The sequence below is a fragment of the Gymnodraco acuticeps genome, unplaced genomic scaffold (assembly GCF_902827175.1).
Source record: "Gymnodraco acuticeps unplaced genomic scaffold, fGymAcu1.1, whole genome shotgun sequence".
NCBI lineage: Eukaryota > Metazoa > Chordata > Actinopteri > Perciformes > Bathydraconidae > Gymnodraco > Gymnodraco acuticeps.
The window spans coordinates 71,297-91,971 of record NW_022990057.1 but is presented as its reverse complement, the minus strand read 5'-3'; the positions used below and the strand labels follow the sequence as shown (position 1 = coordinate 91,971).

Here is a 20,675-nt window from a genome sequence, read left to right as displayed (position 1 = left end):
TGGTTATTAGTCTTCTTCTTCTCCCCCCACTCGGCATGGATCTTTTCAAGTCTCTCCTTGAGGCGTCTGCAGTTTGTGATTTTGAGACTTTTTACAGACACTCTGCAGATTTATGTGTAATTCTCTCACAAAGGAAACAGTAAGTCTCTTACTTTTTTTATATGTATGACAATTTACAACTGGTAGAAAGTTAAGTACTTTTTCTGACCAGATTTTTCTTTAAGACTGTGACTCTTAACACACCAGAGAGCCAAACATACTCACCCCTTTTCAACGCCCTCCCCCCAGCAGCTCAGGTGTGAAACCCTCATACAGAATGTCAGTCCCTGTGTAAAACTTTTTAGTGACACTCTGCAGATTTGTGTGTAATTCTCTCACAAAAGGAACTGTAAGATACACTTGTTATGTATGCAAAACCTTAAACATTTCTGAAAATAAAATACTTTTATCTGAATACATTTTCTTTAGAGGCACTTTTTGATTTTAAAGCTATTTCAATGGAGATTTTGAGACTTTTTACAGACACTCTACAGATTTATGTGTAATTCTCTCACTAAGGAAACAGTAAGTCTCTTACTTTTTATATATGTATGGCAGCTTACAACTGGTAGAAAGTTAAGTACTTTTTCTGACCAGATTTTCTTTAAGACTGTGACTCTTAACACTATTTCGATGGAACACAGCAGTCTTGATAACTTGACATGACTAACATTACTTTTCTAAAATACATGTTTTTAGAAGCGTTACTTTGATTTCAAGGCTGTGATGGCGAGAGTTTAACAGTCAATGGCATCAAGCTGGTGCTCAAGAAGGACATTATCATCCACCTTATTGATCAAGTGCTCATGCCTGACTCAGGTTAGACGTGCACATTTTCCCCTTATTAATGATTACCCGATTTACTACATATATTGTTTTTCTGTAATCCATATTTTTAATGGTGTTTAAATTCCCTTTGTGCCTCAAGCTAAACAGGTGATGGAACTGGTTGGAAGTTCCCAGTCAACCTTTGGAGACATGGTGTCTGAGCCAGGCCTTTCTGCTTCCATGCAATCTGCCGCTGAGTACACTTTGCTTTCCCCCTCAACACTGTCTTCAATGGTGAGTAACATACTGGTGATTCAAAAAAAAAAGCACGCCCCTATTTAGTTGATGGCTGAAGACAAAGCCTGGGTCCATTCTCTAGACTCTATTCTAGTCACATTCTGGAATAATTGGTGATATTTAGATTTGTTTTGTATTTACCCCTCATGTGCTGAGTCATTAGTCAATATGTGTAAATGTATGGAGCTTTAGGGAAACTATACATTTATTGGCACACTGCAGAAGCTTTATGCCATGTAACAGCAAGTGTCCACTCCCCCCGAGAACATTCCTGGACTTCACCCCAAAGGGAGTAGAGATGATTTGTTTTTGCATTAAGAACGACAGAGAACATTTCTCTTTTAAATGGTTTTAAAGGGGTCCCAAAAAGTTTCCCAATGACCGGAATAGTACTGCCAGAACGCACGATATCCAAAATGTCTAACTACTAATTATTGTCGTGCTTAAATTCTCTGAGAAAGTTACTGAAGGATACACTTTTGTGTATAAAAGCTGAAAAGTAGATAATGAAGTAGATTTCGTTAAGAATCTTTGACAGATTTATGCTTAAATTCTCTGAGAAAGTTACTGAAAGATACACTTTTGTGTATAAAAGCTGACAAAGTAGATAATGAAGTAGACTTTGTGTCCGTGTGAAACCCCATTCAGAATGTCAGTCCCTGTGTTACAACTTTTTAGTGACACTCTGCAGATTTGTGTGTAATTCTCTCACAAAAGGAACTGTAAGATACACTTTTTTATGTATGCAAACGTCTTTCTTGAAACTGACGTGCTGACCGTTTTACAAAACAAGTTATGTTTTCTGCTTTTTCATCCTCTGAATTTTCCTCCCCCGTCCCTCTTCCTTCACCCCTCACAACAACAAATCAAGGTGGATCTGTGAAATGAAACACCTCTTCCCAAAGCGTGACTTCCCTATTGAGGGCAGTATAGGGTCTAAATCGATTGACCAAATATACTAACATGCAGAACGTACGGTATGTTTTGAAAAAAGACTAACCATTTATCCAGTTCAAGCTGTCTTTAAGATGTGACATTGCGCACTGACTATTTCCCGTAAAATCGTGACAAACTATTACTTATTCTTAAATTTGATCTCTTGTTGCATGGTTGAAAATGATAGATGAAAAATAACTTTTTTAAAAAGAGTCAAGTTTTTCATGATCAGATACAGGTCAAGAAAATGCATAGAGGAGGTATGGTGCTGGCTCATTAGCCCTCTCACTCTTCTTAGAATGATCCTGTGCAGTTATAGTTAATAAAAGTAATTACACATTAGTTCACAAATCCATATACTGAAAGAGAATACCCTTAGGTATCACTATTAAAACATAAATAAGATCTTTTGAAAATAACCTCTTTTGCAAAACAAATACTTCTTTAACAGTTTCACAAAAACTTGAAAAGAAACATCCTGAACGGAAGAGGGGGTGAGTGGTGGGGTGTGTGTGTGTGTGTGTGTGTGTGTGTGTGTGTGTGTGTGTGTGTGTGTGTGTGTGTGTGTGTGTGTGTGTGTGTGTGTGTGTGTGTGTGTGTGTGTGGGTGTGTGTGTGTGTCTGTGTGTCCCCTCCCCATCGCCCCACCATTTGTCCCGCAGAGGATGTCTGGGGGTTTTATGACGTCCCCCCACACCTGTCTTGACTGTTCACCAAACTTTTCACGGCAGAGAATAGCAGAGAGAGAGAGAGAGAGAGTTAGTGAGATTGACAGTACTTTTACAAATATATGGTTGTATATTTCTTGTTATTTGCAAGTATTTGTAAGTTACAGTCAATACTGCTGTATACAGGGGCACAGGAAGTGGTTAGGTGGCGGGACCTTTCTCTTTAGAGCTGAGACATTACTTTTAAAATATATGGTTGTATATTTCATGTTATTTGCAAGTATTTGTAAGTTGCAGTCAATACTGCTGTATACAGGCGCACAGGAAGTGACTAGGTGGCAGGGACATTGATCCTATGCATATGTGATTCATTATAAAATTATTATTTTGTAAAACCGTAGGGGGGCAGCATTTTATTTTCTCCTGGTTGTTACATTTCATGTTATTTTGCCGGAAGCGGGGGGGCGACCGGTAGGGGGCAGCATTTTTTATTTTTATCATTTTCAAATTATTTTCAAATTTTATTTGGAAAACCGGCAGGGGCAGCATTTTATTTTTCTCATGGTTGTTAAATGTCATGTTATTTTATTTTGAAAACCGGAAGCGGGGGCGACCGGTAGGGGCAGCATTTTTATTTTTATCATTTAAAAAATATTTTTTAATTTTATTTTGAAAACCGGAAGTGGGGCGGGACTTCCAACGGAAGGGGCGGGGCTTATGGATGGGCGGGACTTCCGCTTGATGGGGCGGGACTTCCGGCGGAAGGGGGCGGGGCTTATAGGTGTGACCTGTCACTTTCTATGCATACTAATGTGATTGAAGTGGTATGTGTATAACTACTCACTACTTAGACTATTCCTTGCACCCCTCTTCTAGCATAAGCCCGAATGGTCTCAACCATATTGCATCAGTAACGTGTACTTGTTACAGCAGGATCAGTTGTGTGTTGGGGATACGACCGGTATATATTTTCTCAAGCCGTGTTCAACATGTAGCTTATTTAAAGGGGACCCATCAAGCAAAATGCACTTTGTGATGTATTTTATACATAAACATGTGTGCCCGGTGCGTCGGGGAACTCACGCAGCGTCAGAAAATAAAACCCTCTCTTTTCCTCCATACCCAAATCTTTTAAAAACGGGTGTACAACGAGCGGATACAGATTATATCCGAACTGCCAAGTCGGCAGCGGACCCACAGAAAGTTGCCATCAGAAACAATGCCTGACGTGTTTTGGCCGTAATCTCGTCTTCGTTTACATTAGCAAGCCTCGCTAACACTCAGAGCTAACCTGTACTGGAGAGCACATGTTTAAAAAAGCAGGAAATAAAAAAAGGAACTCACCTTGTGATAAACCTGCAAGAGAAAAAAGCATTTGAGCTCCATACTATTTCAGAAATAATCCTTGACGTGGTTTAAACAGGATGTCGTTTTATCACAACCGAATTTAACTTTATCTCCGGTAGAATTCTGATCAGGCATTAGCTCTGCCTCCTCTTTCTTTTCAATTAAGGATCCAAGATCCGCGTTTCTCTAACAGGGCTGCAGAAGAGGGGTATGAGCAGTATGAGGGATGGCTACAATGGGTGATCCGTATGGTATTTTGAAAAAAAAAACATCACAGACATGTTTTGTGTAGGTATGGCCCTACAACATATTTCTCAAATATAGCATGATAGGTCCACTTTAATTTGCTTACTTTAACATAATTTTTCATGGTGGGGCTTAGCCATTTCTTGGTATGTATACCCCAGCCATACTCTGGCGCCGCCACCGAGTGTATCGTAGTGCCAAGTTTTTAAAAAAAAGATTTTTCATTTGAGCAAATATAGCTATGGAAATATTCAAGTTATAACGTTCAAGATATTAAATGTGCCTGGAAAAAGTAGGCCTATGGCATTAAGGGGGATCCCAGAGTTTTTTTTTTGTGGGTGGCCTTTATCTGTTCAGTTTTTGTATGCTGCATATGTAAAAAAGACAGTTCCTCTCCTAGTTCAATACATATTGGGCTAAATCATTGTCTCTTTAGTCATGAACAAAAACAGCAACATATTTCAGCTAAGGTGAATAGGAGTGAGAGTGTATTATGTACCAAGAATCAGTCTGCAAGTTACATAGAGTTTGATAATTACATGTTGAACCTTATGGAACAAGTCCAAACACAAAACAGAAAGGGCCAATTGAGTATAGTGCTGAAAAGCTTTGAATCCATTCTCTTCATTGTTCAGCCATAATATTCTTTGGAAAATCACTGAGTTTAGCCTTGACCTGCTTGAAGAATACAGAATAATAATACTTACATGATAAGCATCAACTGTGAACAGTTATTGATTGGAAATTTGAACAAAAAGTGTAATGTAATCATATTGCTTTCAAAGATATAGTGTGATCAATATTTCTGGGAAATTGACACAGGAAAAAAGTTCATGACATTGAATAGACCTGGAAATGTTCCCAGAAAGACGACAAGGTCATCAAGATTCAGTAATACAGCTTAGTTTAAACCATTTCACACAAAATAAAAGTTAAACTCAATAATTTGAGAACTTCAATTAAGTGGTTTGGTAAACCTTTTTTTTTTTTTTATTGGCCACATACAATCTGCAATGCAAAGAGAACCAATAATAAAACCAAATTCAGAGTGAAGAAACCAGTCAGCGAAATGGATCCATTCCTGTTGGGAGAACAACGTTTAATATAGCCGTTCAGAATAAATGTATATTGCAATACGAAACCCTTACCTTCAGGAATTCACATCTGTGATGGTAAATGGCCCAACGACTGCTTTTTGTATCATTCCATGTTTCTCTGCAAAAATATATATTTTAGTACAAGTCAACCAAACAAGTGTAATACAGCAGAAGTTGTGTACATACCTGACGCAACACTCCTCTGCCTCCTTGACTTGCATTTCGATTCACAGCAGTCACAAAGATTGCTCTGGGCCAAATTGTCCAGCAACTCCCAACTGAGTTCATGAAGATTGGATGAAAAGATAATTCAAATGCATCTCAACTCTTCCAAATAAAGATTCCACAAAGTTTGAATAGTTATGAATTGGATTCATCTGTATCTTCAGTAGACTGGGCTTAAGCTGAATAAGTCATCTCATGTAAAATAATGAACTTACAATTCAAATTCTGATACATTAAAGTCATATCTTTACCCATGCCCTTTGACAAAGTGGCAGGCTTTCTTAGTGCTGTCAAGACCATTGGGATCCCAAGCCAAAAGTTTGCAGTGGATAAAGACCTGTTGAGTAGAGGGGAAATATAGGCGTCATGGCATCAATTAATCTCAGTTTCCACAATAAAATCTTGACTCTGAAAAAAAAAAATGTAAAGGCCAAGTTACCTCTTCTCCCATAGCAAACGTAAAGGTCTGAAGTGATAGGCGGATCTCCGATGACTTTTGCCTTGGTTCGAATTTTGATCGTGACGACACACTTTCCAAAAGACATCTGTTGGGTTAAAGAAAATGTATTAGCATTACGACCAAAATATATTTTTGAAATCAATGCTCATTGCCATGAGTACCCTTTATTGGAGATTATAGGGTACATGGTGCTTTCAGGGTACAGCTCTGGTGTGGTAGCAGCTACACATTCCTCAAGAAGCAGCAGCAAGGGCTGATGGGTCTCCTGCACCACACTAGCCATGATGGGGATGATGGAGCCCAGAGGAAAGCGTGTAGATTCAGCAGGGCCTGAGAAGTCGTCTAGGGCAGTAAACAGGAGAAGAGTCATTAAGTTACAAAAGTCAGGGAGAGCTGCCGTTCGTAGAGTGTTTCTCATGTTGTTTACCCACCATTCATGAGGCCAATGTTAAACTGCAGATCTCCTAGACTGTAGGTTTTAAACACCGGGTCATAGATTGTAGCATACCAGTCTTTGGGCCTGCAAAAAATAAAGCAGAAGGGTACAGAAAATGCTGCAAAGTGAAACAATTGAACTTATTAGTGCAAGCTTGTTTACTCCTACGGACAAATTCTTTATTTTTATTACGCCGGGTTATTTTGTTCGGCTTCTTCTCCCACTTCGCAGAAACTCCGTTCAGGAATCGATTGCTATTACTTTTGTCATTCATAATTCATCACATTTTTAACATGGAAGTCAAGAGAAACTCTTCAGACTTGAAACATCTTCATGTGACTTCAACTGCCCCTTCATACTTTCACTCAGAAACCTCATTCCAACTTTAAAATGTTACACATCTTTCTGACATTATTCATATTTAACAACTTTTAAAATCAGATTCATACTTTTAGAAATATTAAACATTGCTCAGAAGAACCTGGTAAAGAGGCCTTCTTCAGATTTTAACATTAGTGTGTATTGCGCAGCTCGTTAAGGCTAGAGCGCGTGATTTCACAGCTAGAGTTGAGGACAGCTTGAAATTCGCCTTCATATATATATTTTTTAAACCTGCCAAACCCTACACTCCTGAGACATAATTTTTCATGAGAAAACATCTCGTAGCTCCATTAAAGCCCATTGTACATTCAGGCTCATCTTTCCTCACACCTTCAGTTAGTTTGCCAAAAATGGCACATTACTGACCCGAAAGTACACAAAAAGTACACTTGAGATGCCAAGGGTTCTTGAGATGCTTCACACGTTGACATTTCACCGATATCTGTTACGGTTATTCAACAAAACGTTCCCATGCAAGAGGTTTATCTCTCATTCAGAACAATGGAAAGGCTCTCCTCTCACTGATTACTGCACATCAGCAGCACAGGTGTTTCATAACGTCATTAGCTCAAACATAAACATATGTGTGATGGAACATGATGATGTCATAACTCCAACTGACATGCTCAGAACGCCACCAAACATCACATGATGGTTAACACTGTGGCCCTGAAAAGCTCTACATCAAATCTGATTTTACTTAATGTGGTGTTACTATGGCAACACATCCCTTACCATAAAACACGATGTCGCTGTAACTCCAATGGACACGGTCTAATCGTCCCCCAATATTCACTTGTATATCACCGGTCCATGCCTCAACAGCTCTATGCCAAATCTGAGATCTCACCATATGCCGTTTCCATGGAAACGCATCCCTCGCCTTAAAACACGATGTTGTCGTGACACCTAAGCAAATGGTCTAAAACAGCACCAGACTGCAGATAATTGTTAATTGTCCGGCCCTCAACATGTCTGTGCCATTAGTGCATTTTCCTCAAAAGCTGTTGCCATGGCAACGCATCCCTTGCAATAAAACACAATATTGCTATAACTCCTATGAAAATAGTTTGGAAAAATGGGGCGAAGCCTGCGAGCTAGTTCAGGCAGTCAACTCGAGCACTTATTCAGTCTCCTTAATATGCCGCTCCATTTAACCTGCCAGATCTCTCTCCATGCATTGCTTGCTGCTGCTATTGCTGCAGCTACCTCTACGTCGCTGCTGCTTGCCTGCCCCACCACCACCCCAGCTTCAACCTGTAGGCTCGGGGGTTAGTTATTTGATCATCACTCATCGTGCTATGTATATCTATGGAGTGATGATGCCCGAGCCTAGTCGCCAAACTTAACTATATGCTGCTTCTAATAAACATGTTAAAGAAACACGTGAGTTGTCTGACTGAACTTCACATTTGTGCCAACAGTCCAGCCATGAAGACATCATACTGTACGGGACAGTTTTGAGATTTATTCAAATGCCGTTGCCATGGCAACACAATGCTCACCATGAAACATGGTTCTCATAACTTCAGTGAAAATGCTCCAAACTTCACAGGTTTTGTAACGATGAAGCCATCCACATATCGAAGCGTATTATGGGGTGTCAAATACCGTTGCCATGGCGACAGATCATTCGCCATCAACTTAGTTCAATAGTTTGCAGTTCAAATATTCTGCTACTTTTCCAAGCTTTATTACTTTCGTTTCTTCTCTTATCACAAATTCAAGCCCCCAGTGTTCATGTATCATTTCAATCTAAAGATTCTTCACTTTCTTCTTACAAATTACATTTCAGCATAGCAATTCAACATCAGCATAAAGTATTCCCACTAGCAATTTCTTCAGGAATTGCATTCTCTAGTTATGAAATGTTACTCCAAAATGCAAAAAACTAGAGTGAACTTAAATTTGTGATGTTCAATTAAAACTATGGGAAAAACTCAATTGACAATGAATTGGGAACAACACAGTGTACCTTAGGGATTGTTCTCAGTAAATGGGTACATTTTTTGTTGAGAATACTTCAATAGATAAAGCTAATTTGGGAATAGAACAGAAACAGGCTGTAGATTCCCTAAATCAGTCTCCCATTCATTGTCTATATAGCAGCTTCAGACTTTATACCTGATGACATCACAAGTTTGAGACGGACTTCGATGGTTGGTGGCTTTGAGAGGGAGAAGCTTATTATCAAATTGAACTTTCCCAGGCCATGAAAATGCCAAATTGGAATTGTTAGTCAAGGGTGGTGACCCCCTTTAGCACCTTATGTTGGTATGAACACTAACCTCTCATATGCACATACAACTGGGTGGGTGAAGGCCAAATTGTAAGAATCCACAGAAGCAACGTAGGTCAGATCATTGCTGTACACCAGTTTATCCCCAGTGACCTGTTAGAGAGACAAAGATCCTCCTGAGAGAGCTGTAGGAAATATAGCAGACTCACAGCTTGCAGGTTTAAAATATATATATATATATATATATATATACCAATCTCCTAAAGTTACAGTCAGTGAGATCCACATAGAAGTAGGCCTCTCCTGCTGAGAAGCTAGTTGGGAAACAGTTACCCAGACGGAGAAGCGACGTGTCGGCCTGGGGTCGGCTTTCTCTCCACATCAGCGTCACAAAATCTGGCCCACAGTCCACTTTCATGTCTGCAACACAAATACATTACGTTTAGACTCAACTATTTGAGTCAAGGATAATAACATGGCTTTAATTGTTTCCAGTCTTACCTGCATATACCGCCATGGCAGCTGCCAGGCTCAGAAGCAGTGCACCTTGACAAAATGAAACCATCATGACCGAATGCTTGCTACTGACACAGTGCATGTTCTTATACCTTGTTCCTGAGAGGCATTCATCAAGATAACGTCTTTCACCTGGTGCCTGTCAACAGTCCCAGCTGCAGCAGCTAGAACACTGATTACAGCATGGGGAGCATCCAATCACATTAGTCCTTACACCCAATTCATTTGTATTCAGCTTCATAAGCAGCACAAAATCACCATTTCTTAATAAATGTATTATCCTGTGTGACTACCTTACATTCTTATTTAAAACACTTTGAGGATCATAGTGCATGGGTTGTCTTACTGATGTTTTGATTTAGTTGTGCTGTTATATATATTGACATTAATAAATGTACACGTTGGGATTCTTTGTTCAACTTCAAGTCATGCAAGAAAAAGTTTTCTTTGAGAATTTTCTTGGTGAGTCATTTCTAAACAAATGATCATTTGGGGGAAGGTAGTATTCCTTTATCAGATGTCCGGTCCTATTCAAATGTGTTATTTTTATATCTTTGACCTAATGGAAACTCAAGGTTTGCCTTCTTCAATCAGCTCACTGGCAACTTTGAAACACCCTTCCCATTGTTTTGCATGGATTTTGCTCTGGATTCCTTTAGTCACCTTCTCTTTTGCTGAATTCCTCAGAATCTCTTTCAGAACATTGCCCTCCTCTATTATGATCAGTTTTTTATACAGAAATGTTTTGTTGAAAAAAAATTCTGTTTTTTTTCCCCAGCATTTCCACCTTACACACAATGGCAAGACGAAAGCCACTAAAACAATTCCAAATAGAATACCGCCACCGATAGCCTAAAGAAAGAAAGAAAGAAAGAATGATGGTTATAATACAACAGCATTACTTCAGATAGAACTGATGCTGATAAAGTAGATCCAGAGTGGAAGCACTCACCCGGTGTTCTTCAGTTCAGATTTGAGAACTTTGTCGTTGACTGTGATATTCCTCTTATCTAAGCAGGCTAACTTTGCCTGTTGTTCAGAGCCGTAATTCTGACAGCAAACATACCAGTCTCCATCGAGGAACAAAAAAGCAACCCACAGCAAGCCGACTAAAAATGCCCTAAAAATGTGTTGGACATAAAACCAGCAAAGACCGCAGGGGCATTTACAATGTGAGGAATGGTATTTACAGACGCTTTGGAACGAACTGTCCGCCAACAGTATTAAGAAAAGTATTATAAAGGGTGGCAGATACATGTACAGGTCGCAGGTCGGTACTTGTGGTTCGCAGGAGCAGGAAAAATCCCTGTCGAGCTAAATATTGTAGGTAAACATAAATATGATCACAGCGTAGGTGCTCATCTTCCTAATGGCAATTCTTCTCATGAGGCTCTCCATCTCTGATGTGCAGCTTGCTTCAACTGACAATGATCAAAGTTCTTCATCTGTATATTTATATGAACCCGCAAAAAATAACATTTCCTGTTTTATTTACCAAGCAGCGACGCTGGTATCGTGTCAGGACGAGACTTTGGCATGGCAAACACGTTTTTTTCACAGAGATAGCATCGCAACCACCATTGCCTCCAATGTCTGTCTCCTTGTGTCTTGTTTTATATAGTTGTTTTTATCAGCCTTTGAGTCAACAATATCAGAAATTTGATCGTAGATTCTTCTTTCGAAGGGGGGCCACAGGGGGGGTTCAAGTCGAGGCCAATGTCTTTTTCACTGAGATTTGTTCCAGTTCTGTCCTGGGGATATTTCAGTTTGTAGTGTTGGTTCACACTAAGAACAGAATTTGTTCTCGACAGACCAGAACCTGAAAGAAGCCACATTATGACGTCCATGTTAACGCCAGCGCACAAAATGATGACAAATGGGCAAATGTTAGTAAATGGGTTTTAAGTATAGGGAATATTAGAGAATAAATTAGACGTGTGACTGGTTTATGTCGTGCCATTTTTATATTCATGTTGGTGGCAGCCTGTCCTCCTACAAAAAACGGCCATATAGGTCGATTGTTCAGCCGCATATTACGACCCAGCGTCACGTTTTAAAGTGTAGCACCTCTAGTGGTCGTGTAAGAAACAACATGCTCCCGTTGATTCCAAACGCTTCGTAGATTATTTTATTCACAAATAACCCTCCCTGTAAAATCCTAAATTGTGCAATAGTTTGGCCATTAAAATGCTTTTTGATTAGATTTCTAGCGAGAAGTGTATATTGTACTTTTATAATCCACGTCCAGTGGATGTGTAGGATCTATGGTGTGATAGATATTACGAAGATGATTTGAGGTCTCGCCAGGAGAACGTGTATATGCGGCAGCTTCCATGTAAAGTTAGCGTCACAGGGTGAAAACAGTATTTCCGGTCTCTAAGTTTTCATAATAAAACCGGAAGTATTCCCCTCACTGTCAAATGATTACATAGTGATATCTGCATTACTCATCCACTAAAAAACATCAGTTTATCCTTGTTAATTACACAATATTGATTGGTTTAAATTGTGTACAATGCTTTTGTGTTTTTAACCTTCGATTCGGAGAAACAAATAGCTTTTTCGGAGTTTAGACACTACAGAGTTTCCGAAGACACTACATCACGCATGGGCAAACTAAGGCCCGCAGGCCATATATGGCCCGTTGGGCTTTTGAATCCGGCCCGCCGAATATTGGTACAAAATTGTCCAAATTATAGTAAAGACCGCATTCATTTTGCCTTTTTCTTTTTCAATACCCGGCATTTCAGTTGATCCCACTAGATGGCGCACTCTAGACACAATTGACCTTTGGAGTCTGGCCCCACTCGACAACCCGGCAAGATCAAAATTTCACGCTTACATTGGAGGGGGCGAGATTAACCTGAGCAATAACAGTTTATGGCGAGTACAGCGAATACAAGTTGTAACAAGCAGTAGCGCTGAGCAAAGTGAGTAGAATGCGACCACACACTTATAAAAAACACTTATATAAAGTCAGGCAACACTAACCAGGCTAGTGTGATTCTGTTTTTTGTTTACCTTACTTTAATAACCATCCGTTCACTGTTATTGACCATTGTAAAGAGGCAGACGTTTTCCTGCTGCCATGGTGAGTGCGTGTATCGGACCCTAGGTGGCACCATAGTCATGGGGGGGGGGGGGGGGGGGGAAAGGGGGTGTCCACAGATCAATATGGTGTCCCACTTCCCATGTAGGGGTTGTCCACAGTCATGGGGGGGGGGGCAAGGGGGTGTCCACAGATCAATATGGTGTCCCACTTCCCATGTAGGGGTGTCCACAGTCATGGGGGGGGGCAAGGGGGTGTCCACAGATCAATATGGTGTCCCACTTCCCGTGGGGGGGTGTCTATACATCAATATGGTGTCCCACTTCCCATGTAGGGGTGTCCACAGTCATGGGGGGGGGGGCAAGGGGGTGTCCACAGATCAATATGGTGTCCCACTTCCCGTGGGGGGGTGTCCATACATCAATATGGCATCCCACTTCCCATGTAGGGGTGTCCACAGGTCAATATGGGATCCCACTTCCCGTGGGGGGGGGGGGTGTCCATACATCAATATGGCATACCACTTCCCATGTAGGGGTGTCCACAGATCAATATGGCATCCCACTTCCCATGTAGGGGTGTCCATACATCAATATGGTGTCCCACTTCCCGTGGGGGGGGGTGTCTATACATCAATATGGCATCCCACTTAAAGGTCTTTGGAAAGGGCTAAAGAGATGATTTTTAACAAGAGGCCTCTAAATAGGGCCCAGATCAGGAATCTGAAGTATGGAAACTTAAATCCACCCAGAATTTTTTATCAATAAAATGTCAAGTTACTTACATAATCCTGACTGACGCGAAGAGTGTGAGAGGCTAGTGCTGAAGAAAAGAGGTCAAATTGAAAACAATTCAAAACATGTGCTTGGCGCTCCGAGCCTTTGAGAGTGTGTTGTTTAACTTGTGTGGAACCCGCTTGCAAAATGTGGGGACCCTGCGACCTTCGAGAAGGTCAAAACCGAGGTCAGAGGTCACGTTTTCATGCCGTACGGTGGCCTTTACGGCACAAAGGAAGGTCTGACCGCTTTGAGCTTGCTCTCATTAGAACCGGCTTGAAAAGTACATGCAGATTGATGCCTCTTCTGCTCCTAATGTCAAAGGTTACGGCTTGAAATGTAACAAAGCTCCAAAGGTCAAAGGTCACGTTTTCATGCCGGACGGTGCCTTTTACGGCACAAAGGAAGGTCCGACCCGCTTTGAGCTTGATGTCATTTTAACCGTCTCGGAGAGCAGATGCATATGGATGCCTCTGGTGCAACTAAATGTCAAAGGTTATGGCTTAAAATGTAACAAAACCTTCCCTTAAGACCTTTTGAGAAGCTGCAGTGCTGCATGAGTGTGTAACCCTCTGGAGTCTAATGGTATTTTCTCGATTTTGAGATGTTTTCTTAAATCACCTTTTAAATGTATTTCTTCTACCATGGCATCCATGTGTTACATATCAAAATGTTCAGGACAATCTCTAGTATTGCTATATATGCAAATTACTCACCTTAGAGCACTGTTTGATGAGATAAGTAGCTCAAAAGCTTAAAATTTGACATCCGATTTTCGGAAAATCTTCAAAACTCTTGTGAAAACACAAATTTACTCATGTGATCGAATTGTTTTGGTGTTTTAGATTAGGTTACCAAAGTCCTAGGATTACAAAAGTAGTGAAATATTTGAATTACACTGTATATAAATGTGTTATTCATGTCTAAAATGAAATTTTATAAATTCGCATTCTGAGTAAAACAGCTGTCAATCACTCTACTTTCACCACAGCAGGGACTGAGATTTATCAGGACTGAATAATGACTTCATATTACATACCAAGGTTCATGTGATGTGTAAAAAAAAAAAAGAATTGAGCATTAGAACTTTTTTTTCAACCAACAATTTATTATAATACCAACAATGTATATAAATATAACTGCAAAATCTCACTATTTACAATATTGAACATCAGAACTTTTTTTCCTTCAACCAACTATTCATTATACACTGACAAAATTATCCTTCCTCCAGTAGTCCAATACATTGTCCAGTTTCAGCAGCCCCATGTATTTATAGAAATCCTCTACAGTCAAGTCAGTCCATTTGTAGGTTTTACCCTTTCCCATCTCCTGTGCAGCCCGCTTGTTTGTGTTGGTACAGAGTGTCTGTACTGTTAGTGCACTGAAGAACAGCTTGAACAGGTCAAGGGGTTTGTTTGATACTGTTGAGCTGAACTGTGGCCCGGGTGTGCGAGCAGTTTGAAACCTGGAGACAGGGGGAGCAGTGTCAGAGTCTTCACCTGTCTTCCAAGACAGTGGAGCTGGCTGCTGTGCAGGTGGGGGTGATGGTGCATGGGCAGCTGGTGGCTGTGTGGGAGGTACGTGTGCTCTACGAGACCTCTTTGCTGTCCGGGTTGATGGTGATGGCTGTGGCTGTGGTGGAGCTGAGGTGTATCTTGACCTCGTCGCAGGCAGAGATGGAGGCAGCTGTCGTGATGCTGGTCCACTAGTGCTTGGTGGGGATGGCAGTGGTGAAGGCCCTTGATCCACGGTAGATCTCAACATGGTGGCAGGCACAGCTGGAGGCTCCTGGATAAATGTCATCTGTGGGCCGCTAGGCCCAGGCAGCTGTGAAACCTCTCTGTAAAACAAATAAAAATGGTGGTACAATAATTATTACGAAGTCACTCACACACACACACACACACACACACACACACACACACACACACACACACACACACACACACACACACACACACACACACACACACACACACACACACACACACACACACACACACACACATTGTACTACCCATTACAATGGCAGGCACACATATAAATAAATTAAATGTCTCCGTTGTGGGACAAATAAAGGATTATTTTTATTCATCTACACATGTAACCTTACTTATACATGCCAAAATAACGTTTACACATAAATAACATTTACACAGAGTAAACGTTTACTAATCAAGAGTCTATTTTGTCCCGAGAAAAAGTTAATGAGGGGAAAATAAAAAGGTTGATAAATCCATTGTTCATTTTCGCGGTACTCCTCACAAAATGGCAAATGCACTACAAGTTATATTTACACTTACCCATCCTCAAATGGATCCCTGCTGTCCCTGTATTCTTCAGAAGAAGAAGAGTCGAAGCCTTCAGGTTCTGATGAGCCATCTTCTTCACTGCCGGTAACGGTAAAGTTCCTTCGAGCCATTTTCTCTATCTTCTTCACAGACTAAAAGACTGAAACTGATGGGAGACACCTGTTATATGTTTTTTTATTGGTGGGTAGGTCCTTAGATTTCTAGAGTGTCCATTGGTCATTTCAGACCGACATGGCTGCCGGCCGGCCGAGATGTCCTTGACTGACACACAAATCCACCAATCACACACAGTGTAACGCCAAATCAAGCTGCTTTGAGCGGCAATATTGGCTGCTGTGCCCTGGGTACAGTCTCACAGGAGATACTCTTGAAAAGCTATGATTCTCGCGATTCCGCAGATATCTGAATCATATTTCTACTCCTTACAAACGCAAATCTATGATTAAATACGTAAATAAATGTGCACTTGGACGCGCCGGCGCGTCCACCGACTCCAGTACTTTCAAAAGGGCTAAAGAGATAATTTTTTCACAGGGGGCCTCTAAATAGTGCCCAGATCAGGAATCTGATATATGGGAACCTTAACCCACCCAGAACTTTTTTTTCAATAAAATGTCAAACTTTCTCACAAAATCCTGTCTGGAGCTAAGAATCTGACACCCTTGTGGTGAGGGAAGGGGAGGAAATTGAAAAAAATTGAAAAAATGTGGTTGGCGCTACGAAACTTTGAGAGTGTGTTGTTTAACGTCTGTGGAACCCGCTTGCAAAATGTGGGGACCCTGCAACCTTCAACAAGGTCAAAACTGAGGTCAGAGGATGCCGTACGGTGCCCTTTACGGCACAAAGGAAGGTCCGACCGCTTTGAGCTTGCTCTCATTAGAACCGGCTCGGAGAGAATATGCAGATTGATGCCTCTGGTGCAACTAAATGTCAAAGGTTATGGCTTAAAATTTAATAAAACCTTCCCTTAAGGCCTTTTGAGAAGCTGCAGTGCTGCATGAGTGTTTAAAGCACTTTGAAAAGGGCTAAAGAGATACTTTTTTACAGGGGGCGTCTAAATAGGGCCCAGATCAGGAATCTGAAACATTGGAACCTTAACCCACCCAGAACTTTTTTTTCAATAAAATGTCAAATTTCTCACATAATGCTGACTGGAGCTTAACATCTGACAGGCATGTCGTGGGGGAGGGGGAGAAAATGAAAAAAATTGAAAAAATGTGGTTGGCGCTCCAAAACTTTGAGAGTGTGTTGTTGCACTTGTGTGGAACCCGCTTGCAAAATGTGGGGACCCTGCAACCTTTGAGAAGGTCAAAACCGAGGTCAGAGGTCACGTTTTCATGCCGTACGGTGCCCTTTACGGCACAAAGGAAGGTCCGACCGCTTAGAGCTTGCTCTCATTAGAACCCGCTCGGAAGAAGATGATGCCGATTGATGCCTCTGGTGCAACTAAATGTCAAAGGTTATTGCTTAAAATTTAACAAAACCTTCCCTTAAGCTGTTTTCACTCTCACTCTTATGGTGATAGGGCACACCACTTTCCCCGCAGGCTAGGCAGTCAAGAGTATTCTAATTAGCTTCGGCTTGATGTGTAGATGTGATTTGATGTGTCGTGTGTCCCCCAACTGGGACCTTGTTTTTACTGAAACATGATGTTTCGATGTATATTTCCATTGAAAATGCTAACCACTAGCCGCAAAGCTAGCATCACAGCCACTGCTCCGTTTGCGGATACTTTGCACACGTTTTCCACACGCTAGGAGTCTGGGAGTACTTCCATTCGCTTCGTCTTGGTCTGTAGATTTGTCCCGTTGATATACATACTGAGAAATATATATATATAAAGGACTTTTTTCTCAGTGAACTCTAAGCGGCCCTATGTCGCAGTGAGATAAGCGCTACTCTTTGATGCGGGAGACCGGGTTTCGAATCTCCCTTCGGCTCTCAATTTTTTAATTAAGAGACTATTGTTTTTTTCTTTTTATTTAGTCAAATCTAAATGTTGGATTTTAAGTATGATAACTCAATGACTGTCCACCGTGACAATATGCCAGCCCACTTACTCTATATATCAAATTCAGTTATTGATTACTCAATGAGCAAAAAAAACAAATTATTTAACTATTATATTATAATATATTTGTCCCTATCTGAATTGAACAGCATTGAGATGAATCTGCATGTCCTCTTCGACGCGATTCCAACGAGGCCAAGCTCAAAGCTGTCGGACCTTCCTTTGTTCCGTTGTTAGAGTTTATTGAAGGATAAATGTGTTTTCATAATGTATTCTCATAAATGTGTTACAAGAAGCATAATGGAGGAACAGAGAACATTCTGTTCAAATGGCACACATACACACACACACAGATTCACATGACTGAGAGTCACAAGATTCACACTAACAAATAAGGCGTTGGTCAACACCACATGATTGTCATGTTACTGTATTGTTGAAATAAAAAGAATGCACTGGGAGAAGGCGAGTAGAGTTGGTTAAGGAGTGGACATTGCATGTCACTCGCCGATTCTCCTTGCAGCAAGTAAACTTGAAACTTGAGTACTGTTATCTCTGTTCACTGGATTTTGGTTATTGAACCGAGCTGGGGTTTTACCCTTACAAAGTAATATAGATACCCCACATTATTTGGTCCTTCGAGCCGGATTCCAATACATCGTGACGGGAAGGAGGAGGGAAAAGACACGCCGCAGTCTGTCGACAGCCGGGATCATCAGCCGACCCCGAGAAACACCCGGGACGCAGAATTCGTGGCCGGGCCGGTGCTTATATGTCCAACCTCCCTCATCCTAGGCACGATTGACGGAATCCAACCGGACCAGTGACCACAGATAACGGGTAAGATAAAACGTTGATATACACGGTTACTCCGCCATTAAGGAGGTTGATAAAACGTTGATATACACGGTTACTCCGCCATTAAGGAGGTTGATAAAACGTTGATATACACGGTTACTCCGCCATTAAGGAGGTTGATAAAATGTTGATATACACGGTTACTCCGCCATTAAGGAGGTTGATAAAACGTTGATAGAGAAAGGCTACTCCGCCTAGAAGGAGGATCGACGTGCCTTTGGGTACACTTATGAGTGATTGAGTGAAAGCGGTGTGTAAAAGTGTCACCAGTGGAATCAGCGCACAGAGTGGAAACCTAACGGTGATAACACAAACTCTGTCGTCTGTTGAAGTACACGTAGTGGTGAATTAGGAATTAGGTTCTGACCGGCACGTTGTCCAGTAGGAACACCAAGCTAGAATCATGGGGTCCAATGGGAGTAAGCCTGCCGCTACAGGGGACATGAGATATATGGAAATATATAGTCATGGCAGCACCATTTATTGTAGCAAATGGTATAAACTGTACGGCTTCCAAGGAAAGTTGGAGAAAACAGCAGTAAGAGAATTAAGCGACAAATTGAGAGCAGCAACAGCTGGAACAACACAAGGCAAGAAAAGAAAGAAGTTAGAAGCTCAACTGCGGGTTGCAGCTTTATGGGCTGAACAAGCCCATAAAAGGACAGGTGGAGCAGAAGAAGGTATGATAGCAGCGGCTGTTTCAGTGAAAGCAGACGAGGAGACAGGGCGTTCAGGGTCAGTTGACGCTGTACGCCGCGAGAAAGAGAGAGCGATAGTGGAAGAACACAAAGCGCAGGAACAAAGAATAAAAAGGAAGCAAGAGAAAGAGAGAAAAGACAGGGAAAGAGAGACACAAAAACGCATCAACAAAGAAATGGCAGATGCATTAAGCCCACTGCACACCAGAAAAAATAAAGGGGAAACCAAGTTATATCCTGTTGAAGAATTAAGCGAAGCAGAAAAATCCTTTGACGGAACAGCATATCAGGGTGACGCTTATCCATTAGTACAAGTGGCCAACCCGCACTATGGAGTTGGCGGTGACCTAGAAAGAATGTTAAGAGTGTTCCGCCCATGGACAATGGATGAGTGTAAAAAGGCTTGTGAGGGACTGACTCCATACAAACAGGACCCGGCGCAGTTTGTCCTTGACCATACTGCATTAATAGCGTCATATGGTTTAAATGGACATGAGGTTTTAAGAACCCTTATGACAATCTTTGGCCACGAATGGGCCAGGGTAAAGGGAGATTTCACCGGGTCCTGGCCCAATGGAAACCCCAGGAACCAGGTCAGCAGGACCTCATCAATGCACTCGCTCCTGTACATATCTCAATCGAGAGGGTTTTTGCACTGAGACGAGACTTTACTAAAGTCTCAGGGTGTAGACAGGGAGAAAAAGAGTCAGTACAAGATTTCAGAATCAGAATGGAAGATTGTTTCCGTATCCATAGCGGAATTCCACCCAACAATGCTGTTGACTCCCCATATGTGCAGCAGCTGAAACAAAGCCTGATGAATGGGTTCCACCCAGGTATTGCTGACTTTATCCGCAAGCATAATGTTAACCATAGGACATGCGACTTACAAGAGTGCCTAAATTATGCAGAACATGCAGCAACCCAGATCAAAGAAAAAAGACATAAGAAAGCGTCAGCATCAGCTTTCTTCATAGGAGAAGATGGGGAAGAAACTCAGATTTTCTTTGTGGGACCAGGACAGGGGAGAGGCGGGTTTAACAGAGGACGAGGGAATGGTAGAGGAACAGGCAGAGGCAGAGGAGGAGGCAGAAACGCAGAAGGCAAATTCCTCTGCTACAGGTGCGGAAAGGAGGGGCACATGGCGAGAGACTGTGAGGAACAGAGACCACAGAACAAAGAAGGGGGACAAAAGGGACAGTACAAAGACGAAAGACATGCCCCCCCCCCTTCACATAACCTACATAGTTATGACAACTGACTAGACGTAGAAAAGGAAGAAGAGGACGTCCACACACATCACATAGACCTTTC

The 20,675-nt window shown here is 41.5% G+C and overlaps 1 protein-coding gene across 2 annotated transcripts; it reads right to left on the bottom strand.

Moving 5' to 3' along the window:
• Positions 1–5,279: 5,279 nt before the first annotated feature.
• Positions 5,280–9,804, bottom strand: LOC117545971 (zona pellucida sperm-binding protein 3-like). 2 transcript variants are annotated; one of them, XM_034216021.1, is made up of 10 exons: positions 9,747–9,804; positions 9,392–9,558; positions 9,188–9,291; positions 6,514–6,602; positions 6,244–6,424; positions 6,062–6,167; positions 5,874–5,959; positions 5,584–5,675; positions 5,449–5,515; positions 5,280–5,381 (listed from the first exon to the last, which is right to left on the bottom strand). In XM_034216021.1, exons 1-9 carry the CDS (start codon positions 9,766–9,768, stop codon positions 5,451–5,453), a joined length of 912 nt encoding a protein of 303 aa, XP_034071912.1. In that variant the 5' UTR covers positions 9,769–9,804; the 3' UTR covers positions 5,280–5,381; positions 5,449–5,450. The 2 variants fall into 2 exon arrangements, with proteins under 2 accessions (XP_034071912.1, XP_034071911.1); XM_034216020.1 differs by lacking the exon at positions 9,747–9,804 and adding an exon at positions 9,640–9,736.
• Positions 9,805–20,675: the final 10,871 nt, after the last annotated feature.

Bases quoted from the DNA above. Each gene is read 5' to 3' on its own strand.
- LOC117545971 (XM_034216020.1), bottom strand. From the start codon at position 9,736: ATGCACTGTGTCAGTAGCAAGCATTCGGTCATGATGGTTTCATTTTGT. The intron at 9,559-9,639 runs GTAAGACTGGAA...TTTGTGTTGCAG, and splicing joins TGCCATGGCGGTATATGCAG to ACATGAAAGTGGACTGTGGG. The intron at 5,516-5,583 runs GTATGTACACAA...ATATTTTTGCAG, and splicing joins GCAGAGGAGTGTTGCGTCAG to AGAAACATGGAATGATACAA.